Raw genomic sequence first — 27,151 nt, 5'->3', positions numbered from 1 at the left:
TGGGGAAGGACAACACCCAAACCATGCCAACAAAATTAAAAATGTTTAATGTTTAGTTGCGTTTTCTTCTCAGAGATGAAAGTAATGAGAAACCAGGTCCAGGTTTCTAAGGAGCCATGTGGAAAGTGGGAGAGAGAAAACCGAAGACATGTTCAGAAACATCCGTGGGCAGAAAGGCTTCCCCTTGCTGGAGGGTGAGCTTGGACCCCTCAGCACGCAGCAGGAGGCACAGCTTAATGATGTCTTTCTGTGCCAATTGGTGACTGAGGTTACAAGTTTTTCAAAATGAGCTGTCAGAGCTGCTGAAAAGACAGGAGCCAACAGTCCCACCTCAGAAAGTCTCACACAGGCAGTGCAGGGGATGTGAAGGGAGGACAGCCTGCACCCACAACTCAAGCAGTTGTGCAGCCCATGGTTGGCCTTGTCCTAAGCCCAGGTGCTGGGAGAAGGACAGATGCACTTACACAGCTAAACCATTGAGTGCAAAGCTACAGCAGAAATCATTTAGGGAAAGGAGATCATGCTCAAATAATCCCAGTGAGCATCAGCAGTCAGCAAGGTGGTGCTACATGACCAGAACACGCAAATGACCCGGTACAACAACTAACCATGCAATTGCCTGCCAGCTTAAGAGATTTAATTACCTCTTAGAATAACATATGCAGAAGAAAATAAATGGTTTTAAAGTGTGCTGCATACTGATTTTAACTTTGAGTTAACTTGGTCTGTGATCTAGGAACCTAAGGACACAGATGGCAGCCAAAAACTATACGTTTTATTCCAAGCTCTGGCTATCTGTGGGAGTTACGCAATTCATCTAACTTTGCTGTTAGGGAATTTTTCCACCTCTGAAAGGGAATGATGATACTTTTCAGTCACACTGGGACAGTCTACTAAGTTCAGTGATGCATGCAGAGGATAAAGAGATTTTCCATTTACTCAGTTGGTGGTGAAATGGATTTAAAAAAAAAAAAAAAAAGCAAGAGTGATTGAGACCTAAATTAAGGCAGTAGAAAATACGAGAAAAGAAGATATTATTTTTTAGAACAGAAAGCATTAAGGTAGAAATGCAAACTATGAGTCCCAATTGTTTTTAAACAGAAGAAGAAAATAAAATAGCAAGATACTGGAAAGATGACAATAGGATAATGACCAGTAAGGCTTGAGAAAATGCCTAATTAACTAACTTCAAAACCAAAGCTGTATAACATAGCTCATTTTAAACTGGTTTAATTGGACCCTGATCGGCTCAGTTTTTATCAGTAAGTTCCCAACTTCAGCTAAATGAACATAAACAGGAGATTAAGCACATCCACTCTGAGTGTTTAGAGGAGCTGATGGAGATCGCTTCCTGCACAGACAAGGACTAACTCCCCCATGTGTGCTCAGGTCAGCTTAATCAGGACTGTCTTTTGTACTACCTCTGAGCAATATGAGATGATTCATTTGCAAATGCTGATACATTGAGCTGAAAACACAAAGAGCTACATAAGTGCTAAATATTTATCATCACGATTTCTGGGCATGCAGGCAGACCTCAGGAAAATAGTAGAGGCAAGCTTGCAATGCCAGGAGAAGTTTGCCAGTTGTAATCTATGTCTACTAATACCCCAAAGCAACAACATTCCGAATCCAGTAGGAGGGGAGGGGTTGATGTCTGTGTGTCCCTTTTCCAGCTTTTTTTTTTGAGGCACTTGCTCAATGATCACAGCTTGCAGATCCCTGTTCTTCAAAGAATATGAAAAGAAAATTAAAGGGTCAATTCTTCTCAGTCATCCCCTGCATGCCCACAGAGGACAACCTGTGACAGGCAGGGAATTTGTATTTTGAGTGTCAGTGTGGGAATCAGATACACATAAGCAGATGCACGGTGTATATGGGAGAGTGGAGTGATCTTGCTCTCCCTCATCATGAGCAGAGCCTCTGTTAGTGGAGAGGTGTGCTGGTCCCAGGCAAATCAGCTGCCTAAAGTGGATGGAGAAATGGGAAGACTGTTATGGGAGTGATTGCACACCCCGTTCAGTCGAACCAGAATCAGCAGGCAAGTTCATCGACTTATATCAGCACTTCTAAAATCTTTCTCACTTCTCTCTGTCTCTCTCACCCCAACATTTCAACGCATCCCAAGAAAGAGGCACCTTTGCCTGTTCTTACGGTAACACATGAGTATTTGGGGGCAGGAGAGAGCAAGGAAGTGGCAACTTGCCAACATTATGTCATGCGATGCTGACTGATTTTTATGTTTGCAGCTTACGCTTGGTTTCCAGATACAGCACACACATTGTTGGGAGTGCCAAGGCTCCCTGCTCCCCACTAACGAGAACCAGTCATAGCCAGAGCCAGCCCCACCAGGCTGCCAGGGAGCTCCCCTGTCGCAGGCTCGCCACTGCGGCAAAACATGGCTCAGAAACTGGTCTTTCCCGCGTGCAGAAACCTGTTGTTTTGAAAAGGTTTTAGCATGTTTCTCAGTCTACAACTCTTTCAAGCCCAGAGAAAGACAGAGGGGTGTAAATCACCTGTGGTACAAGGCCACTAACATGAATGAAGTCGTGCCTGCTTGTGCCAAGGCTAAATTTGGCACTTATGGTGGATGCCAACGGCTCTGCCATGGGGATGTAGAGCCATCACTGCAGACTGTCAGGGAGGCTGGGAGGGCTGTTCTGCCAGAGAAACCGTTGCAGTTTACTTACTATTGCATCTGTTGCTTTTTTTTTTCAGAGAGTTTCAAACTTGCTGTAAATCCTGCCACAAACAAGAATTTCCTGATTGTAAAGAACTGCAGTATGTGGCTAAAAAGAGATGGGTATTAATAACCACATAAAGATCAGAAAGGGCTAGAAATTCTCCCTAGCAAAACTGGGTAAGTTTGCATCAACTTCTCTGTAGTCACCACTGGACTTCCACCAAAACCTGAGCTAACCATTTTAAATCAATGTTGAGTACAATTCTGCTATAAAGTGAGCGCAGCATGGACATTTATTACATGCCCGCTGATGAGTGAATCTCCAAGGAATCCCTCTGAATAAGCGTTGAAAGAGGTGAATTCATTTTGGATGAATCTCCAAATGCCTGTGTGGCAGACACTGAGCTGGAAATCTCACAAAAGCAAGTAGTTTTGCAATGTTTCCAAGGCTTTCTTGCTACAGCTGTTTGGGAACTCCACCACTGGTTCTCCTAGTGCATTTGGATATTCCATGCAGTGTTATCAAAATCGTTAAAAGTGTGAAACTCGAAACAGTTACAAGAAAATCTATTAACTTTTTCAGTCTTGAAAAAAGTTCAATTTGTAATGAAATTCTGAGCAGGGTTGTGGCAGAATGCAAACCCCCCTCGCTCCCCCTCCCTCCTTCAGTATGGAAGGAGTAGGCACATCTCCCTCTTTCTCTGCTACTTGAGGCTAACAGCTTCTTTTGTTTGGCCCCAGAGCACCCTGGCCAGGGCCGTTAGGAGAAGGGAGTGCCGAGGCGCCAGGGAGCCGCTGGGCACCTGTGGCCAGTGTGGGGGATGTCTGGAGGCTTCAGGGGCACCCACAGCCAGTGTGGGGGTGCAGAGAAGCTTCTGGAATGCCTACAGTCAGATCTGATCAGCCAATATAAAAACGGGATTCTCATCGAGACTCCGCCCTTTGTCGCGGGTCTCTTGGAGCATGAGCAAGATGCTGCCGCCAAGAGCTCCCGTCCCCGGGATGGAGACTCCGCTTGCCATGCCACCACGGGTGTGAGTAAAGCTTCTCACAGGATTGCGAGTATATTTATACTTGCCGTGCACATATGCACGTGTAACTTTCCGTGCTCAATACGAGCACATGTAGAAATTATTTCCTCACACAATCGTGAGTGTATTTTCCTCCTGTGCTTCCACATAAGCACGTGTAATATTCCGTACACATTTGCACGTTTAAGTAAATTAACCCTTGCAGGATTGCGAGTGTATTATAAATTTACCCTCGCAGAATTGCGAGTGTACGCTTTCCGTACTCGCTACGAGTATGTGTATCTCTTTAAAAATAATCCCACACCGTGTTCAGGCAAGTGTATATTCGTCTCGGACTCAGGGCTGGTTCCGGCATTGTTTTGAGTGAAGCCACGTGCATGCACTCTGTGGACCGCCTGTTGTATTAGTTGCTGCCCCTTCATAATTTTCCCCAACTGATATCCGAACCTTTATTTAAGTCACTTTTGGAGTGCTAAAACCCTGTTTCTCACCAGTTTAATAAAAGTCGTTTTGGACCCTGTTGTCCCTTAAATTAACCTCAGGGTGCCTCCGTGACAAGGATTTTTTATTTCTCAGTCATCTTGAGCAATTTCTGACATAAACCATACCAGCTTGTTACAGTGAAGTCAGATACTAAAACCAAACTAAACAACATGCAAAGTTTGTTAAGAGCCGGTACATCTTCCTCTTAGGAAGGCAAAACAAATGTAATGGAGAAGGTTGGAAGATTTACTATGAATCTTCCACTCTTCCTTGATTCAGCTATATTTTCAACTCTTCTGCCATGCTGTCATGAATTCTGGTAGCTATCTGGTCACCAGCCACAGCTAACAGTGTAAATCTTTTTGATCACCAGATATACATTACAACATGATTAATAAAAAATGAAGACAGCACAGATTCTGATGGTTCAGCTGATAGTAAACGGACTACTTACTGTGTAGTACAGAAACATTTCCTAGCATAATATTGAGAAACTCATTTTGTATGGTGCACAAAAGCCCAGGATAAAGCACCTTAGCAGAATCATGTGATTCAGAAGAGCTCTTAGAACCACAGAATCATAGAACAACCCAGGTTGGAAGGGTCCTCGAAGATCATCTCATTCAAACTTTGACGGGAAAAGGGGCCCAGATGAACCCACATGCCCTGGGCTACTTCATAATTTAGAAAGAGATTATTATAATAGCAAGTCTGATTACAAGGTCTTTGGTCAATGGGAGTCTGAACTTGCATTTCTAAACTGTTAACAGAATCATTCACTTTTTTTTGCAAAAGAATTTTTTAAAAAGATGATGAAACTGAAGATAAAGTTCTAGGAAAGCACATTGGCTAAAGCCTTCTAAGTAGAATTAATAGTCTCCTAAGATGTGGTACATTGTATAGTTAATATGAAGCTCGGCTGCAAAACTTCCACAAGAATAATGTTGATTAGCTAACTTCTTTTCCTCTGCAAGAGAGAAATCCTGGCTCCCAAACCTAATCTGGTCACTGTGACAAACACAACGGCTAGTCTGGCACAGTTTGAAGCATGCTCTGTGACTACAAGGTGTGCTTTTGCTGGTAGAGGATATAGGGCACATAAATGAAGTTCAAATACTCGAGGGTGGTGAAACACTGGCCCAGGTTGCCCAGGGAGGTGGTAGATGCCCCAGCCCTGGAGACATTCAAGGCCAGGCTGGACGGGGCTCTGAGCAACCTGATCTAGTTGAAGATGTCCCTGCTCATCGCAGGGGGGTTGGACACGATGACCTTTGAAGGTCCCTTCCAACCCTAACTGTCCTATGATTCTCTGATTCTACGCTTCCATCTTGCCAAACACTGGCTTATCGCCAGGTTCCAAGGCAACTCCAAAAACCTTAGAAATTCATACAGGGTAAGAATATTCTGCCTCTTGGAGTTGAGTCACGTTTGAGCCACATGCCAAAGACAGTCTGCAGCAAGGACTAACAGCAGCTGTAGCTCAGGTGAAACACGTTGGCTCTAGTGGAGGCAAAAAAGCAGCAGAAGGTCAGTGCTTTGACCTGGAGAGAGGCAAGACACTGACGACAAGATAATGGATCAGCTACATTTCGCTATGTTGGCAATATCTGCTCTCCTGCTGAGACTTTATTAGGTCACTTGGCCTCTAATTTAGAAAAAACATAAATATATATATAGCTGGATGTCCCACACTGATCTAACAACTGCAGGAATATTTTTAAGCTTTTTATATTTTTAAGCTTTTTTTTTTTTTTTTTTTTTTTAAGCTTTTATTCATTTATTACCCTGGATAAACAGAGCATTTGATCTACAAATTCTGTATCTAGATCAAAGGTTTCAGGGAAGTTCAAATGGAGGATTTTGGACTGGACTCATCTCAGATATGAAAACAAACTGTATATTCTGAATCTACCACCCGTGGCAAATATCAGTATAACACTCCCTTCAAAAATAGAGTCATTTAAGCAAGCTTATTGCTAATCACTGTAAAACCTCTTTAAAAAGTCTTGCTTAAAGAGATTCATAGGCTTCTTTCAGACGAAAATTTCCTGTTGAAAAGACAGTCTTGGATTAGATTTCCTCACTCAGATTGCAACAAAGCAATTAGTTGTGTAATTACAAATTCCCTTTCTCTTGAATAAAATGTGAAATAATGTACCACTGTGAAGCAGATGATAGTCCCTGGACTCCTAGGTTTGCCTCACTTTATAAGGGTTGTGCCTACCTGAAATCTACAAGCAATACAAGACTCTAAGAAAGCACATAGGGTATAATATATGTCAGATTACTGCATCTTTAAATTAATACGCTTATAAGCACAGCTTTGGACAGGAATAATTACTGACTCTGGATAAACTTCATACCGCTGCACTGATCCTATTTCTTCATGTTGGCAAGGCCTTCTCATTGCCCCTATTACACCCTTCTATCAAAATAAACATCAGGAAGAAAAGGGGCAGCAATTTGAAAAATGGCAAACATATTATTGCATATTTTTTCAGGCTGTGACACTGCGTACATAGTTTCTAAAGTCATTTTACCTCATTGACTTTTTAGCTCAGGTGAAAGAATTTTATGGCAGAAATATGATATTTTCCCAATTTTGCTTTAAATGAATACTTCTTGCTATTGTGTTCCCACCTCTGTAAATCACAAATTTTGCAATACAGCAGCAAGTCAACACAGAATATAGATACCTATTTTAAATGAAGTTATAAAATGAATGTGGACATTTTGTTTGACAGAGATCAGTTGGTATTTAACCAGTGTTAATTGGTGCAAGAATATAACTCCTAACTGAAGGGTAGATTCTTCAGAGTTTTCAGTCCCCCATACATTTTTCCATCTGCAGATCCTAGTGCACGCTGGATGGCATCTAGGTGGGTCTTTGCATTTGTGCCGCCTCTATCTGCACATCACAAAACCACAAGGGCCACAACAGTAGATCCGACGCTTTGTAGGAGATCGGTGCCTTTGTGTTTGTTAAGAGCACTCTGGCAAATACACACAGCTATATAATCTCAGTATCCTCTTTTGGGGGGAAGTACTTTGCTTGCAGAATGCCATAAGGTTTCAGAGGAAAATGTGTAAATTGGCCAGGTTTCAGACTATGCCTTTCAAGAAAACTGCTTTCTTCTTGCGACACTATTCAGTCACTTCTTACTATCACAAGTGTCCGAGTAGAGGCATTCTTGAAAGGAAGGATCAGCACAAGGATGATGAAAATATACTGTTAACTTGAGAACTTTCCATCTTGTTTGGGTATAGTTTAACTTCATTTAGTCTAAAATGAATGGACAGAGTGACAAGCTGAACGCATTACTATCCAGACACATTTTTATTGATAAGAAACAATTTATACGTTTCTCAGCTTGAGAACTCAAACTCAGAAATACTAATGTTAGCAGCTTTTTAAAATGCTACCCTTACGCTCTGCACATAGAAATAATAGCCACCAGCAGCCCCACATCTGCCCCTGCAGCTAAGGAGATCTTCACCTGGAGATTGAGCCCTCAAAACCTTAAAGAGAAATGAAAGTTCTTTTTCTTCATGTTTCATTTCCCCTTGATATATGGATAAAGGTCTGTTTGTAATGGCACTAAAGCTAATACATGCAAATACATTTACCTGCTGTATTTTTTTTTTCATAGAGTGAGTTTAGTGCAACTGGGTAAGGAGAGTTCATACAACTGAATAGGCATGAGAATGATCTGCTGTCTTCCTCTTGTAAGAATATATTAAAAAGCATTTTCTGGGTAAAAATAGCAGAGAATAATTTGGAGAATCAGATTCTCCTCTCAGTATATAATTTACCCATGCAAACCACCCACTAGTATTAACGGGAACTCTGCATATTTAGCTCTGCTTCATGGTGCATAAAATAGCATGGTATCAAATTTCTTCTAGGATGAAAAATGCTAAAATATTTTTTCTGCACCATTCCAGTACGTGTCTCTCATTTTCCTCCTCTAGCCACTACTTATTCACCAGTCCTACCCTAATCATTAAAAATCATATTAGTGGGTTTTTCCTCACACTCAGACTTGCATTTCCAAGCACCAATAACACCTGTCTTGATGCTCTTAAAACACATCTCACTGAAAGCAGATTGAGGTAACTCCACAGCAGAAACAACTGCCATAAAAGAAACAAGGAAGATACATTTACTGCACCTCCTGTTGAGTTGTCATCAGCGTCTTGTATATTCAAACATAATTTCCTGTATAATTTGGAACAGCAGTTCCTCACGCGATATGATGTGTCACAGGCAAAGTACCCAACAGTACAATTCAAGAGAAATTCTCCAAGAAGATAACATATTTTTCTGCTTACAAAAGGTCAGTCTATACTCCCAAGTCCAACAATGGATCTTTTCTTAATTCAAACTCTGAATGAGCTTTATCTTTCAACAATGAGGCAGGGGCAACTTATTTGCAATTTTTTAATTAAAAAAATTAGTGACTAAGTTAAAGCGGCATATTTGTGCTGAACGAAATTTTATCATAAAATGTAGAATTACACTATTTGCCAAAATATAACTAAATGCAGAAAATATGTTTGAAACTAAATTAATTAAAGTAAATAAAAATTAAAGTGTTTTAGAATTAATAATAAAATGCTAAAAAGAAAAAAGATACTTTTACAAATGATGCATATCACAGAATCACAGAATGTTAGGGACTGAAAGGGACCTCAAAAGATCATCTAGTCCAATCCCCCTGTCGGAGCAGGAACACCTAGATGAGGTTACACAGGCTGAAGAGAGTTTAATGTATTCTAGCAAAATGGTATGAAATACGTATTTCCTCTCCTTGAGAAAATGTTATTGCTGTCCAGTGGTAAAACATTGTGAGATGATAGTTGAGAATTTTGAAGCCATGTGTTATTTCTTAATATATGGAGAGAGTAATATAAAGGTTTTAGGGAAGCTGTGAAAATTTTAGCTACTTGGTAGTAGAAATCATCCATTCACCTCTAGGTGGCACAAAAGAACATAAACAAAGCAGATCTTTTCCTGTCTTTCAGGTAACATTATGCCCCCCCATCAGCCTCTTCAAGTTAGCAATTCCAACATTACAAAACACACATCTACTAACCTGTACTAAAAAAAAAAAAAAAAAAAAAGTATTAAAGAAGTATGAAAGAACCAGCTACTGTAGCTAAGCAGCTCATTTTTTACTGTTTTCAAGGAAGTGCATCAAGATATAAATAATTAATTGTTTCTCCCCAGTACATCTAATACCCTTTTACATTCAACTCATAATACTTAAAAGGAAAAACAGGCTTACTAGAAATAAAGTTAAGGTTTGCATTTCATTTAATGTAAGGATTACCATGGCACCAAAACCACATACTATGAAAACAACTTGTAATCATAATTCAGCAGAAATAAAAGTAGTAATCTAGCAGGAAAAAAAAAATAGTAATGAATAAAATACACCCATTACTCCCATCACTTAGTCTTATTTTAGATTACAGTATAAAAGCATGTAAAAAAAATATTACAGAGTCAGTGAAATCACATCCAATCAATATTTATTGCAGCAGTAAGTATAAATGCTGCTTTTTGCCTTAAGTGATGTAGCTGTCAATAGGAACATAAGACTAGCACATTCTGCATGACCACCGAGAATTTCTGTACTAACACAGCAGGTGAAGTACCACAGCAGCCCTCAGTCCCTGCACACAGAGCTGGCACCACACATTCATTTCACCCTAGTTAAGACACTATGACATTAGACCTCAGAGCATTTATTTTCCTCTACCAGAAGTATGCACATGTACACTGCCTTTGCCTCAATGCTGCCGCTGATTTCTCTTATCTCCTGTCTTAGCGAAATCATTCTCATTCACATCTGAGTATCACTCTGTCCAAAAGAAAAGTCAGTTTCCCCTCCTAACTAGTCCCAGCTCTGCATACGATTGTCTGGGTGGGACTTCACTCTATCATCCAAAAACATTCAGTCTGAAATCCTTCAACTCTCCCAAGACTGAACATGAAGTTACGCATAAAATTTGTCAAAGCATTATGTGAAAAAGCATTTGCAACAACATGTGATAAAAGAGCATCACATCATATGCCCACAATTGAACACAAAAGGAATTTTGCTCACCTGGCGTAGAAATCTTTTGGTGGAATGACCTCCTGGAAGAACTGTAGCTGGTACAGATAAAGTCCAATCAAGTGCCCTGCACTGAATATAGCCATAAATAGACACAAACAGCTGAATATCAGCGGATCAAATGCTTGGCAACAGGACCACCATGTGCACAGGCCCAAAAATACAAAGAAATACACAGCTGATGTCAAAGATGGCACCATCATACCTGTAAAGACAAAAACATGGAGGGTTGGAAAAGTGTGGGAAATATCAGCATTTGTTAAAACTTAAGTCTGACAAGAAGTGTATCAAACAATTTAATCCCATTAGTGTTCATGCTAATTATTACAATTAGCTCTTAAAACTATTAGCTTTGAGACTAGAAGAAAAAGATTTTTGTTTTTGTTCAATTCACTTCAGCCATACCTTAGCACTTAGTACACAATCTCTCTCCAGACCTTTCTCTGAGATGAAATCTTCTCTTTGTAAAGATGCTTCACAGCACAGAGAAAATCAGAAGCATGGCTGCCAGGCCAGCCAATAGTGCCTGAGAGCACTAGTGTATCAGACTCCAAAATGAATTTTAAATACAAGACGCTAAAATGGCACAAATGGGTGAACAGTGAAAAGCCTTCTCATATAACTGTTGAGATATCTTGAGCTATTAAAAGCAAAAAGACCCACCCTGATGTATAAACTGAAAATAAAAGATCAAGACAAAATCTAGCGAATATTCAGTAAATGTCTGATATTTTTAACTCTTAGCAACTTGTAATTTATCTATGACAAAGACTCTGCTGTGTTACATACATATATAGTTTTTGCGCTTGCACAGGCAGCAGAGTATTTCTCTTGTTAAAATGTCTAACTGGTGAAAGAGCCCCGATGTTCTGCAAGTGGCCTACAAAATAAGTGAGGAAGCAGGAAAGAGACATGTCCAAGAGTGACAATCATGAGAAAATAACATAAGAGAGCTTACATGCCGCACGGCAGTCCAGTGGAGCGTCTAAAGTAACAGGACCAAAGCAACAGGGACTCCTGCCTCAACTTATTTTTTTTTACTGGAGCGTGCCTAGGAGCCACCTTCCTCAGGACAGATCTGCAGGCTCCAGAAGGCCCGTGGCTCCAGTATGGACACTGGCCCTGCAGCCGGGACGGCCACTCCAGCAGGAGTGCACCTTGCAAAGTGCTGGCTTGCGGTGATTTTGGGGGGCAGCACTCCAGGGGTCGGTCCCCAGTTGGACTGAATCCAGGCATTGTAAGGACTCTTATCCACAGTCATTTTGCCTGAATTTCACCATCAAGTCCTTTCACATTGTACTTCAGGCTAAGTCTTAAGCCTGGAGTGCCTCGTCACTGCCCCAGTGTGTAACTTGCTGGCGTTTCCACAGGCTCACAGGTTCAAAAGCATGACAGGTCCACAGGGATCATCAATTCTGACTGCCTTAACGACAGGGGCTGTAAAACTTTACCCAGCAATTTCTTCTTCAAGTCTGTAACTATTTCTTTTCTTCTTTCAAAGGAATACTTTGTCTTTATTGAAACAGTTTAGGAGAAGGAGACTCCACTATGTCCATAAATAAGTTGTTCATTATGGTAATTTACTCTGGCTGTGAAAAATTCAAAATCTATTTCTGGTCTGAAATTGCCTATGTTTATCACTTAACTATTGGCTTATAATTTCTACTAGATGAGATGTCTGTTAAAAAAATTGAGGTACTTTCTACCTTTATCAGTACTTTAAGGCTGCAATCAAATCACCATTCATATATATTTTTTTTTTCTTGGCACAGTAAGTAAGGAAGTATTTAACTAATTAAGCTCAAAGTCTTTGTCTGAAATACAGGCTTCCCAGACCTCAAGCCCTTTTTGTAACTCTCTTCCGAACAGTGTTGTGTGATCCTTTCGCTTCATCTCTCCTGGGGGATGTTCACCCATGCAACTTCAGAATGGCATCAAGTTGTTCTGTTTGGTTGGTTGGTTGTTTTTTAATGGCATCTCTTCCCTGATGTCAGGCCCCATGGTGATCCACATAACCTACTTTTTCCCTTTTTTAGATTCATTACTTTGCATTTGGCTACATGGAAGGCTGTCAGATAATCATACCTTACTAAAAGGACCACACCTGACCAGTCCTTGTCATTCCTTATCAAATATTTTTTGTACTATTGTTTTACACTTCATATACTAGTATATTATCATTATATTTACACTTGTACTTATAATTCATACATAAGGACTCCATTCAAACATGTGAATAGGCAGATAAACACTAATTTACAATTGCATGATCCAATTTTGAATACATTAGTTGTAACCTACAGTGATTTTGTACACTTCTATTCTGGCTGTAGCTGATTATGTGGTACTAAATCAAATGTCATATAAAAGGGTTGGCTATATTATATCAAAACAGCTACTTCTACCAACCACATCAAAACCCTACATGAAGCCTGCTTGTCACTGTTTTTACACACTACATGGTCAACCTATTAATCTTTTCAGTTTTTTCTTTTTTTTTAAATCTATGAATTTACATGATTATATATATATATATATATATACAAAATATACAGCCACTTATAATATGCAACGATTTACCATTTGGTTATAACAGCAACTGTGAAATTCATATACAGAATGATAGGCCACACAGTATTAGTAAAAAAAGAATTAAGCAACTCAGCATATTCCAAGGCCTGCCAAAAAGTTAATTTAAATAAAATCAGCAGCAATTTCTTTTCCCTTAAAAATTTCCATTGTTATTCCCGCAGGTGCCAAAGCGCTGAAAACTCATTTGTTAAGCGCATAATCTAATGGGCTCTGGAGGAAATTTTTCAAATGCACCAACCTGCTGAACCAAGTAAAATTGTAACAACAACTTTTCCAGTGGTGATTATCATGTTGCCAATAAACTCCCTCAGTCTGGATGCTAGAGAGGCGATTCTCCGCAGCAGTTTCAATTTCATGGTTTCCTCAAATTCTGCTTCACCACAGTCTTCATCATCCAGATCTTCTTCATATATCAAAGCATCATCTGGCTCTAACTTGTCTCTTAGAGCCTAAAGAGGAAGGGGAAAAAATTCAAAAAAAAAAAAAGATTGCAAAAGAGAGAGACGGAAGCACAAAGGAATTTGAAATTAGAAACCACGTATGTGTTATTTAAAAATAAAGTTTTCTTATAATCTTTGACTGTGCAAGTAATAAGAGAGTTATGAAAGATGTGCTAAAGCTATAGTTGTACATTGATGGCTCCCACTCAAGAAAAAAGGATGTTAAGGGTTGTCTCTGAGAAAGACTTCAGTCCTCCTACATGCACACAACAGGCTGCTTGTTCATTTTTATATGGAATTTGGTTTGGTTTGCTCAGCATTCGTCCACCTTGCTATCTACGGTCTGTTACAACTCCTCTTTCATTCAATGGCTTCAGGTATAAGCTCCGGTCACTAAGCACAAGTGCCTTCCTGGTTGATGTTCCTCAACAATCTCACTTTGCAAACTCTTCCCCGTGAAACCTTTCTCAGATTTTAAATGCAAAATCTAGAATAGGGTGACTAGGGGTGATGTCAGACTAGGCAACAAGGGCTGAAATAAATGGACAGGTAGTTCACTGGTGACTGAAGGGCAGTTTTGGAGAGAAAAAAATACACTAAGCAGAGGCTCGAGTAGAGAATGAGAAATGACAAAATCATCTGATGGTGAAAAAAAAGGAGAAAAAGCAAGCAAGAGAGAAACAGTGAAAGCTTGAGTGATCTGTAACAATTTAGTGGGGGAAATGAGACCAGTGGCTCAGAACTACACAATGGAAAAAAAAAAAAGAAGAAGGAAATGTGCAAAAGCCCCTCACACTTGAGAAGTTTGTTAGGAATTGGCAGTTCCCTTCGCCATCAAGTCTCCATTGTAGCTTGGAGACCAGAACACATACACAGCTATTGAGTGATGCACACCAAATCTTCAACCCACTGTGAGAATCTGCAGGATCAGCAGGAGGCCCACCCAGAGATACAATTTATGGAAAAATTAGTCATTCAAAGACATATAGGCGTGTACTAAAAACAAACAAACAAACTAACAAAAAAGTAACAGTTTGGAGCCAGGTTCTCTCTTGGTGCAATACAGCATAGTTTCTTTGGCACTAATCTGACCTTGTGTTAGCTAACATTAGTTCTGATCAAGCAGTATTTCTGCATGTGAAAGTAAGAGACTATAGGTATTTTTCATCAGAAAAGCAGTTTTATATTTATTGGTGACCTTTGGCAGCAAAAAATTCCACATCGACAGATAAGATTGCATTAGGAACAGCTGAACTCTCAGCCTACTTAACCAAATTCTTCAGTACCATTTTGTTATGTGGATTCCCAAAAGAACAGAAGTCCCTGTGGACTCCTTCATTTCACCTCTAAGCCTGGTGCCAACTTTCTCCTCTTACTTTGGAGCATTAACAATGCTGTGAATTCCCATAGAAGGCCTGATTATTCTCAAGAGTATCTACTCTACAGACAATTAAATACTTATCAGATACAGTAGGGCTGATCTGGGAAATCTACCTTTCTCTTGGACATATCCGTCTGTTTCACTAGCTGTACCCATTATAAACAAGAGTATACTAGTATTTCAATTGCTTTCTTATTGTCACCATTCACTTACACAGCTCCCAACATAGGATTTTTTAGATCCTTATGCAAAATAACAGAGAGGAGATGGCAGCCCAAGCATGCAGTCATCACATTTCAAGCCACGTGGCACAAAGAGGCATTCTGTCTGTTCATCACTGCTGCTTGTATCTCAGCTTCTGTCTAAACAGGAACTACTTAAATATTCAGAAACCATTATGTTATGTTATGTTATGTTCTTACCTCTGCCACAGCTGTTTCAGTGAAAAAGCTATACAAATGCCAAAAGTTACAATCACTTCTGTTTGTGCTGTAATTACTGGATGAACCTGCTCCTCATCTAGTTCTGTTGGGCCTGATCCTGCTCCTCCTGGACTGGATTTAGTGCTCTGTGCCTTGAGCTTACTATGACCAGCGAACAGTGAAACCTTCAATAGTGTTCATATCCCAAATGAAAGAGAATGAGACAGCTGGACGTTTAAAGGCTATGAAATGGCACACCTACTATACATGGGTCTGCGTGAAGGAGACCCTTGTTTCTTCAGCTAGTGCTTTCAATTAGCTGAAGACAATATGCCCTAAAACATGGAAATACTTACGAAAATGTATGGGAATAATTTCAAAATAAATAAGTTATTCCATGGGAGATTGTCAGGACTCATATCTCTATGAATACCATGAATCTACGCTGAACACGAAGGCAGGATTCATACATTTATTACAGCTTAAGCTCAATGGGAGTTCTATCTAAATGGCTGAGATAGCACTTAATTATACAAGTACAGTAGCAGGAAATAAAAATCTGAAGAGTCACAAATAATAAAATGTTACCCACATAGATGCAGAAAATATTCTTGAGGGAAAAATGAACAAAATGAAAATATTTTTAAGTATAAATTGGAATAAAATACACAATACCTTCTAATAAGAAAACAAAAAAGAGGACACAGAAGAAAATCACATAAAAACAGACCAGTGAAAGGCGGGACTCGATGTCCTTTTCTGTCTCTTCCCGCTACCTGCGTCCCTCAGCTCAGGTGCCAAATGCCCAATTTCACACCTTAATCTCCACAAAATGCGTCTTTGGATTATCCTACCATGACAACTAGGACCATAATTTTTTAACTCGACCAGGTTAGTCACTCCTGCTTCATCGATCTGAAGGACCTTCAGGCTACATTTTATCTCAACAGTCCAGTATTAATAATCTAGTATTGGCATGTATGACACAGCATGCACAGGGAGAAGCATAGGAAAGATGGTATTTCACTGGACCAGGATACGGCTGAGAAGGAGATGATGGTCCAAAATTTCCATGGACTGAGGCTTACACACTTCAAGTATAGCTAAAAGCAAAACCAAGTAAGTTAACTTTCCTTCTGTTTCCACTTTTATTTAGATATGAAAATATGAATTCCAAGTTCTACTAAAAAATTAGGAACTCACAAACATGGGAAGTGCAGAATAACCTATTTACAGTGTTACTGAGGTCATCATCTGTTGGAAAGAAAGCCTCAGTGTTCTGAACCTCAGCAAACACCAAACTGATTTCCAGTTTTCCTTCTAAAACTCTGTTTGGAGTTGGGGCTCTTCAATGGTTGTTCTGGGTTTAAGACAAACTAGGAAATGGGAACACTTGATCATCATCAACAACCATAAACTGCAGTCTCAGAAGCTTTTCCAGAACAGATACAAACTGTTTTGCAACTTTTCAGCACAGCCTGAATTATCCATGATATGGCTGCACAAGGATTGCCTGGTTTCAGAAACTAGGGCTAGCACCAGCATGCCTCTGGAAGAGGTGGGTTCATTTCCACATCTCTCACTCCTTTGTCTCCAAGAGCTTTGAAGGATGAAGCCTTAGTCCTTAGCCTTAGCCTTATTCCATCTACCTCCCAGCAGTGTCATTCATGACCCAGTCAATGATTATTTGAGTGGAGAGACTATGAGAGTTTTGTACACAAATACACCTGTTTGTAATTCAGTATCCAAATTGTAGTCAAGTGGCTGAAATGCCATGTTCCTGTCCTGTAGTAGCGGAAAGGCCACCTTCCAGTGTAAGTAGAAAAGACAAACTTTGGATTCCCCCACTCATATTCACCACCCACCAACTGGATTATCTGGGACGGCTTTCCAGTTTCTCACATTGAGCACTTCAAATTGCTGAAGGCAGGCAAACAGTGAACAGTTCTTACATCCAACATGGTGATAATGTGCCTGTTGTTTTAACACTTTCTGATGATTAAATAGGCTTGCAAGTACGCGCTCATCACGGAACACCATTACTCCAGTCAGACTGTTTTGCAAAGCTCTTTTTACTATGTGGATTAGTCTAAAGCTACAAACCCATGCTACATAGGCTACAGTTAGAAAAATACTTTTACTCCCATAATAAATGACTTATTATGCAATTACAGGATCCCTGTGGATGCTGATTAAATCAAATAAATTCCTCCATTCAAGGAGTATAGAGCATTTGTGAAGCTATAAACATATGTTTCCACGACCTTTGCTCTGCAGAGCAGGGCCTCAGGACTTTTTATAAACAAACTAAATGCAGTTTAGGTTTTTCAGTAATCGTGTGGAAGTCTCGAGAGTATTTATTGTACAACGCTTTTTTAAACTGCCAAATGGAGACAGAGAACAGGCAAGGAAACAGTACAGCCTCTGTGGCAGCTATGGCAGCTACTATTGTGGCCAGGGCCAGAATGTCCATTAGCTACTTTGAGGGCTGCTTTATTAACATCCAACTTTTAAATGTTTCATCTGGTACAGTATAAACAGTACTACACAAAGATATCCTCTAGTCCCAGCTATGCATTTACTAACAGGAAGCTTTAACTCCAACCAAAAATCTATTCTTGCTTCAGAACACTCCTTGCTTTGTACCTACATTTAATGGTATTGTGTCTGTAAAAACCAATGTGCTCATTTATTGAGTTTTTGATTCTAGAGAGGACATGAATGAAACTCTTCAAAAATTCAAATAATGAGAGCAACAACATTTAACTAAGCAGAATTGTTACAACTAATGATATACAAGTCTCAGAATGGACACAACTCCCACCCCTGTGAATGCATTGCATTAATTACTGGGATCTCTCAAGTGTATACTGCTAAGCTCACAAAAACATGTTCTCATGAGATTTCAGGTGCTTCCTCTTTCCAGTTGGCTCATAAATGCTGTACAAGTAGCCTCTTTTGCAGTATTTTGACATTTCCTTCCAGTCAGAACCAGGAAACAAACAGAAAGGAGTGAGAAAATGAAAAATAACCCTGAGAAAAATATGCAGTTACGTGAAGTTCACCAACTGTTTCTAACATGTTGCTTCTGGAATTTTTAACAAAGGTTAAAGGGATCCTGCTGTGTCAGCTCAATTTATCAATCTATCAATTTATCTATGTATTATGTGGAAATTTCAAAAGTCATAGAGACGCAGTGATGAGCCTCATCATTAAACTTAATGTCAAGATGACACTTTTCATTTTCCAAGGGTCTGGATTGCAGGTGGCAGAAATGCAGCCAGCAATTCGGTTGCTCCCAAGGCAACCTGCAGTTATGCTCTGCAAAGCACTTCTGCGAGGGGGAGCCTGAAACAACAACCTCCTGAGGGGCAATGCGTGAGCTCAGTGATTTAAACACGTTCTTGTTGCCTCTGAATTGTCAGTGGGGCTGCAGGGCTCACCCCAGCACACAGCCACTTCCCAGAGCCTGCTCCTCCCTGGAACCTGCTCCCACAGCAGCCTCACCCAAATAGAGACCAGGGACACAGGTTTGACATGAGGACAGAGCTGTACATTGCTGGAGATACCAGAGAAGTGCTTTCAAGATCTAGATTAGCTTGAAGGTGCCTGGTTTGATTTGCAGGGAATATAGGTGAGCCCACTTGGTCAGAAGATGACAATGAGCAAGCCACAATGCAGACTGCATATACTGACCTTCTTCTGGAAATTTTAGTCAAGTTCCACAGAAATCACTGTAGCTGTAGCACCTCAGAGTTCCGCACATACTCCCTTGCTCCTGGTAGCCAGGCCAGTTTATTTAAAGAGGGCTGGAGAATCTCCCTGCTGCCCTGCAGTTTGCAGGCCCTGAGGCACACACTCTTGGCCTCCTGCTGGCACTATTACTGTAAAACCATGATTCTCTCTTTGGCAGAGAATGAAGAAATCACTTCCTACACTTATTTGTTTACCTTTAATTAGATATCATATTTTTATTTCATACCTGTGATAGAGTAGCACAGATGTAATTTATTAGACATCTTTAATAAATATGTTCAAGCCATTACTATGTCCAAATCTCTAGACTTCTGTTTAATTTTAAAAACCTTAATACTATGTTGAACAGTTAGGCTTAGCAATCATTTGAGACAAGCTATTTGATTCAACCATATTAGTGCCAGCAGAACTATAGAAATAGATCTTCTCTCTATCATTGCATTGGTTTCTCTCAATTTCTTCCATAGTGCCTAAGCTGGTGCATTCAACCTAGAAGGGACATACCATAACATGACTGCGTTCCTTTTTTCAAGCTTGCTCAAAAAGCTTTTTCCACTGCCACCTCCCTCCCCCACCCCCCCAAAAAAAAAAAAAAAAATCTGTAATGTTTATATTTAGAAATGAGACAGTTACAGGGGTAGGAAGAATTCATTACCTACCTGCCTTTAGGAATACCACATACCATAAAAATGCATATAGAAAAACTAATCAAGATAACACAATATTCTTTAGACAGACTCAGCTCTGACTATAAAAGCTGGAAAAGAAATTTAACTGCTACTTGTTTTACCATCAAAGGAACTGCGAGCCCTTAATGGGATGTAAATGACTGTAGTTTTAACCTGCAGTCAATACTAAAGCACATTAAAGTAATCATTTATTGAATTTCCAGTTTTGCAAGAAATTGAAGAACTCCACAGTTCTTCTGAAAGTGTCAGCATGTGAGGAGTGGATTTCCCTGCTTCTTCTGACACAGAAGAGATACAGAACACTTCCACACCAACAATTCCCACATGTCATTCTACTTGAGCTCTACAAAAATGGGACTGCCTAGCAAAAGTATCTATTTTAAGGTCATCTTGCTTGAGATACATGTGGTGCTTAAAGGCTGCTCAGGTGGGTCCACATAAAGCCCAAGGGGAACACCACTCCAGACATGCACAGGGGGTGCATGTGGAAGGAGAGATGCAGGCTCCAAGCCAGGATGGAAAAATAAAATTACTCTCAGAGCTCAGAATCCACCCTCTCAGGCACTGGGTGACTCCAAGGGAAGACCCTGCTAAATGAGCTGAACTCATCAAGTGTGAGACAATTGCAAAGAACATTTTTGTAAATGTGACATCAATGGGATTAAGGCATTTTAGAATTGAAACAGAATGTTAGAATTTATGCTACATAACTCAAACACTGAAAGGAAAAATCCTAAAGTGAGTCCTATAGATGTTAATGAAAAATTTTATCACTGATAGATCTGAAGTGTGCTAAAGCTTGGGTTGAATGTCTACACAGTATAAGATGAATTCATCAGCCATGTACCATCAGAAATAACTTTCAGTGTGTTTGCAGTGTTTGATAGTAATGAATGACATTTGCTTCCATAGTAAAACCTCCTGTAGGAAAGCATCATTCATTACCAGCTATTTACTGGAAGCACATAAGGACAGATGCATTCAGAGATTCAGAGGAAATGAAAAATAAAAAATGAATAAGGACAAGCACAGTTCTGCAGCAGGATAACAGGAAGGCAACTCATTAAATCACAAATACAATAGATGTTGTACTGAGAGGGCCAAAGATTATTTCACTTCCCAATGTACCTACTGCACCTGAGCAAACATCAAGCGATTTCAGCAAAAGACTCACTTGGCTTGCATGGAAATATAGTTTCACATCTTGACTACAAAAAGCTGTCAGGAATACAAGCCAAATGTAAAAGAGAGAGGAACTCACAGGCAGAGTTTGGTGGTTTGGCCTGAGATGATTAAACACGTTTTTTTAGTGAAAAGGAAATAGGAAGAGTTGGGTTATGACTACAAGGCACAATTCAGTACAAACTCTAAATGAGCTATTGCAGGTATGTGGAGCAGCTCAGCACCTATATGTATGGAGTAATTCCTTGAGCAAGAGATATATATACATTATACCATTATCCATCTTGCTAAGTAGGACAGTAAATAACCCAACTATGGTGCTGTAGTTATTTGCAGTATTGCCTCAGCTCATACAGAAGTGGTTTGGGTACTTCTCCAGCACCACTCTGAAGAGACACAGATGCTGGGATGAACAGGAGAACAGGACATCTAATCTACAAGAGGATCCAAAATGACCTCTTTCATCTTGCAGAACAAACTTTAAAGAAATATTGGTTTTTTTTCATCTCAAAATATCAAACAAATAAATGCTAAAGACAGAAACAGTATATTGAAGCAAAAGAGCAGAAGAACTAAAAAGGGTTATGAATACATGTATGATCTAAATTAGACATTTTCTAACCACCAGAAAAGCAAAATTACAGAACAGGATCCTCTCAGGACCAATGGGATGAATGAAGATTGCGCTCTTTTCAAGAGGGTGCTTCCTACCTTCCAGAGGGAATTGTGTGATACAGCTTCCTGCAACAGCAGCAGACTGAATTCTGTGGCCCAAGAGTTATTCATCACTTAGTCTGTCCAAAGGCAATAGCATCCAAAGATTTTCATCTCCTGGTTAACACCTCTGTATCTCAAAATCTGGAATTGAGGACTGTTAGAAAAGCAAACCAGTAAACCCAGCCAAGAGGTGTCACAGGAAGAATTTCATCACGTCATGCTTCTAACCAAAACAGGACAGGTGCACACTAAAGTTTCATGCTGAACAGCCAAACAGCATTTGGTAATATGTAATGTGTTGCACTATGAAACATTATGTAGCTGAGGCACTGCTGTAGCATAATTACCTATTTGTGTTAAGACTTATCCAAAGACATGTGCATCAAACCAAGAAGCTAATGTAACTTGTAAACTTTTGACCCTTGTTAAGATGAGATGCATTAGAATTGTTGCTGAGGGAGGCAGCTGGGTAAGGTCTGGCAAACTTCACCATTACAAACATCTCCCACAGAAACGAGATATTACATCCTACTTACACCATATGCAAAGCACACTAAGACCAACTGAGTTTGGACCAGTCCTCCAGAAGTCAAAACCAAAGAAATATTTATAACCAACTAGAAAAAATAAGCCAACGCTCTGTCAAATAGAGATGACAATGAGAAGAATAAAGAAGAGGAATAATAGAGGTGTCATCAGGAAGCTAAAAGAAGCAAAGAAGTTCCAACCCTCTCTAGGAAGTTATTTTTCCCTCTTTATCACCTTTAGTGTTTCCCACAATAGCCATCATTTGCCGTCTCTGAAGAGAAGCAAATATTGCATGAGAAGAAGTTGTGTATGGGAAGATGATGTTGAGAAAAATCAGGGTCAAAGGGTCCCATGTCAGTGAGAGCTAAGGTGATTGTTTGATACTGGTAAAATAAAATCAAATTATGAGAATATAATATAATAAATCATCTTCAGAAAAATATACCCATCACAGGCTTTACGAAAAATGGGATGTTTATCTAGACAGGCTCATGGGCACATAGTAAACAGCTCAAAGGAACTTGCCTGAAATGCTGAGGCATTGATATTCCCTGTAGCTCAAGAGAATACCGCGGAACTACAGCTGGTTCAGAAAAAAATGAAAATTATAAAAGTAAATTGAAAAAGAAGAACAGGGATTGCTTACCTCTGAAAGGATAAATGTGCAAGATAATAAATACATTTGATTTCCCTTATACCATCTCACTCACTTTTATAACATGTAATACAAGGGACCTTCCATAAAATTAAAGGGTGTTAAATTTAAAATAAAATCAGAGAGCACTTATTAAATTGTGGAAGTCCTTGCTTCATGACGCCACTGAAGCCAAGAAATTAATGAGGTTTTAAAAGGGTCTGGATAATTATATGTTTAACAAGATTATACAGAGTAGCTATAATTAACAACAACATTTTTTGGAAGGGATTTGTAACCACATGTTTTAGGACTAAAGCCAGTCTCTCACTAGGAGAGATCAGGATAAGTTGTAATGTTGAAGGTGCGGAAAAAGGATATTCCCTTACTTGCTTATTGTCCTTATCCAGTAAGTCACAGCTACTTTCAAGATGAGGGTACTGGTCTAAATGGGTAGTTTCCAGATTAGTAAGTCCTTGGACAAGACATTGGACATGTGTAGCTTTCACATCCTTTTTATTCTGTCCTGTATATATGGTAGTCACACTTGGAGACCTGGACCAGAAAACAGCTCTTGATGCGCTTTGTGCCCAATGTAGGTGTAGATAAAGCTAAGAAAGTGAGTATTATTACTGTTTGTATTTGCTAAGGAACACAGAAACTGAGAGACAGATGAAGTAATAGGATTGAGGACATATATCAAGTTTGTGGCCAAAGTGAGAACCATGCTGCTCCTCCTGACTCCAGTCTAGTATCTTGACTCAAAGCCAAGGTCTCCTCACATTCTACCCAAACATTAATTTATTTTAAAACAATTGCCTCTTTGTTGTTGTTGTTGTTTTGTTTGTTTCTTTTTGTTTTTTAAGATGCCAAACAAATCCCTGCCTTCTGCAGAAAAGAGGAGCAGTAGAGACTCCAGGATCAAGCGGTGGTCCCGTTTGCTTTCTGGAAGAGCACGGATGAGAAACAAGTTCAAATGGACAAAGCAGCAAGTGCTGTGGGAGAAGATGCATTGAAGACTACAACTATATATTTCAGTTAAGATCAACACCTCTTCTAAAGTTTAAGTTGTGCAATCTCAGAAGGATTTTCCTCCCCCATCACTTACAATATTAGGCAACACATCCACAGTCTCAAGAAAAAGTTACTTCCTTTCTAATACCTATCAGGCTGTATATACTGTATCTGCATTTTGGCATATAAACCACCATCGGCACCAAATCAAAAATATCATACTGTGAGCTACAACTGGGAGTTAAGTGTTCCTTCTTATTTTCTTCCACCTTTTACACCTTGTGACTGGTATCGTGCTTTTCGGCATTTGCAATCTGGGCCTGTCTCCAGCTGAATTCACCTGCTTTAAATTTTCTGAGCCCTAATAAAAAAGGCCTGCAGACACGCTTGCTCCAAGTGTGCAACCATTTAGGGGTGGTAATGAGTTGGACTGCAGCCTGGTATCTGGCAGACCTTTCTACTTCATGACTCACTGTTAATTAAAACCACACTCTTTGCTTATTCCTGGGATAGCATTACCTACAAATAATTGAGAGTCTCTCACTGCCTTACAACCTCCTCCCCCTAGTTCTGTTCTGTTGAATACACTTTTCTGATGGAGATCTATTTCCCTTAAAGTTGAATGCAGTGTAATGAAGAAGGATAACAACTTTGCAATGAATCCTTCTTGTCTTTAATTTGGATTCTGGTACTTTTTGTTATTTTGAATTGCATCTCAACCCACAAGAAATGTGATCCATTGTATTCTACAGCTGGTTTCTGCCATGACAAAGTACAGCACAAAATTGAGTATCGCAAACTGCGACTCAACTCCAGGCATTATTTTAGCATGCCCATAGAACAACTCAAATGAGATGGATTCACACAGAGCTTTGAAGGGTCACTTTTAGAAGTATTAAAACAATTGTTTAGCAGGTTTTCTTATAAATAAATTTTGGAAAGAGTAGATAGATCAACCCTTCTTTTTGAATTAAACCTATTTCCATAGTATTTCACTCTCCTCCAAAGCAAATAGGTCTGAGAATTGCTCAATGTAAACAATTTCATGCAAAGAGGTAAAGCTGCAAGACAAACTCTCTGCTTTTGCCTGGAAGTCACAGTGCTGATTTCTTGATTTATAGAGCCATCTGTGGCTCGGCATCTAGCAATCTGAAAAGTCACCTCTCTTACGGCTCCATTGAGCCTGTCTGAGTCAGCTGATGGATTCTTAACAAAATCTTGTACCATGAATCTCTGATGACTTGTGGCAGGGACTCTTAGGAAAAGCTCTTCTATTCTGGAAATGGCTACAGGGCTGGTCTAACAAAGCCAGGTCTACTTCCCTTGGAGGCACAGTACCAATCTCAACACTTCCCAAAGCATTTTTTTGTAGGGCAGTTATTGCTGCAACTCATTTCACATTTTCTAATTCCATGGAGTTACAGCATTGGTAGAGAGACACACCAACACGTAGCCACGTGTATCAGTGAGCTAATGCAGAATTCAAAGAAATTATCACCTATTTAATTTTTCCTTTGCCAGTGGACTCTACCAAGGAAGAATTAAAAATTATCATGTGAAACCCCACACAGTTTGGACTCATTTTAGATCATACCAATGTTCTTCCAAATGCAGACACTCAGCTGCGTGCTTTACACATGCATTAGGTTCCTTACAGTCAGTCCTGCCAAATGCATATTCCTAGCAGATTCAGCTGCTTCTGCAGCCTCCTCCTAACTAGTAGAAATGATTCCAGGATGTTATATGCAGACACCTAGAAAGAGAAAGCTGAAGTTTGGAAAAATGTCTTTAATAGGTATTTGATTTTCCATTCTCCATTTCACTCCGTTTTTAAAAAACAAGGAGACTAAATGCTTCAAAAACCTAATGCAGACTCATCATTTCAGCTGTGAAGTTCAGAATTCCTTAAAGCATTGGGGATCACTTCACATGACAGTAACTATTATCCCTTTAAAAAAAAAAAAAAAAACACCAAAAAAACAAAAACCAAACTGTGATTGTTTTAGTTGTCACTAAATGTAAACACAGCTGCTGTGTTCACTAAATATTTTATAACATGCATACAGTTTACAGAACATAAAGAATATTAGCTGGGTTTTGATGTGAAGAAGTAAAATATATTTACCCAGATTTCTAATTGCCCAGTATCAATATTTCTTTGCAGTCAAAGTTTTCTCATTGTTCTCCCTCATGCTCTTCCATTGAGGAATATTCTGGCCCATTTAGTTGCATTGACGGATTGCCTTTGGCAGCCAGTCTGGGACCAACCCAATTTAAAACTATACTCTGTGCTATGTAATGAGTGGGTTTAGCTCAGTTTTTTTCCTTGCATTACAGGCAAATGAGTATTGAATCCCACCTGGAAGCCAGCACCATCCTCTTTGGAAGACCGAGCTCACTTCAACCTCAGGCTCACTTCCGAACCAAACAAAAAGTGAATATTTTGACATCATCATCTAGATTCAGAGGAACCTAAGCATGCCCTTCTCTTTGTCTTCTGACCTTCTGCCATCAGATTACTCCTGTTTTATGTACGTGCATACTTTCTTTCCAGGAGACCACGGGCTACCAAGAAGTCTGTTAGAACCCATTTTGGGCTGAACACAAAACATGCCAATTAGCCACACCTCTTAATACTTCAAATGTCTCCCTTTATGGGTATTGCTCCAGATTCTAGCCTGCTGCTAACTCCACTTTGCAAAGCTCCAGTGATAAAGCAGATTTAAAGCCGATAGAACTGGCTTCCAGGAGACAAAGCAAAACCTTGTGTCCACTCATCAGACAGAGGTCTACGTATCCTCCAACATGTAATTGAAAGCTGCAATCTCAGGCAATCCTCAGCTGCCAGGAAAGCCTGTAAGAAGTACAACTGCAACTGAGTATAAAATACAGTCCAGATACTGATCTCTCACGTGCTAGAAACTCGACTAGCTTCTGGCAATACCGCAATCCAGACGACATGGCAACAAGCAGAGAGGCATTTTTTCCCCTCTATAGCGGCACCAAAATGGGCAGCTGATCCCCCTAAATATCTGACCCACTTTGAAGTGCAATTTCTGTTTGAAATGAGCAAGTTGCAACTGTCTCCCCTAAAAAATGGAGTTCTGAGAGTAAAGAAAAAAACATTCCACTCATATGTAAAACAAGACAGAGAATAAGACACAAGGCACACTAGACAGTCTGATAAAAAACATGATACGATTAGTAGCAGGAAATTCTCTGCACCCTGGGCTAAATTTCCACTGTGGGTTTTTATATTATAAAACTGTTTCCCTCTTTCTGTGGATTCTTCTGCATTCGATATCTCTGCCATTCTTCTTCCCACTAGTAAAATACACAACAAAAATAGTAACACTTCTAGCTAAGCCATTCCCCAAATTTATCCTAAAGCTCTCTCACTAAGACCACAGTTTTAGACAACTCCTTCCATGAACGTAATACACAGCCTTTCTCCCCTTCTCCTAAGAGTAATTTCTG

At 39.7% G+C, this 27,151-nt stretch overlaps 1 protein-coding gene across 13 annotated transcripts in view; it reads right to left on the bottom strand.

The window, feature by feature from the left end:
* The window catches only part of PIEZO2 (piezo type mechanosensitive ion channel component 2), a 310,595-nt gene that overhangs the window by 115,661 nt on the left and 167,783 nt on the right, over positions 1-27,151 (bottom strand). For all 13 annotated transcript variants that reach the window (XM_065053117.1, XM_065053123.1, XM_065053121.1 and 10 more), the window contains 2 exons: positions 13,150-13,360; positions 10,311-10,524 (listed from right to left, as the gene is read on the bottom strand). In XM_065053117.1, the coding sequence (XP_064909189.1) occupies positions 10,311-10,524; positions 13,150-13,360 (425 nt within the window). The remainder of the gene's footprint in view (positions 1-10,310; positions 10,525-13,149; positions 13,361-27,151) is intronic.

This window comes from Columba livia, chromosome 2, assembly GCF_036013475.1.
Source record: "Columba livia isolate bColLiv1 breed racing homer chromosome 2, bColLiv1.pat.W.v2, whole genome shotgun sequence".
NCBI lineage: Eukaryota > Metazoa > Chordata > Aves > Columbiformes > Columbidae > Columba > Columba livia.
Note: the sequence above shows the minus strand (reverse complement) of the source record. Positions and strands in the feature narration are given on the sequence as shown.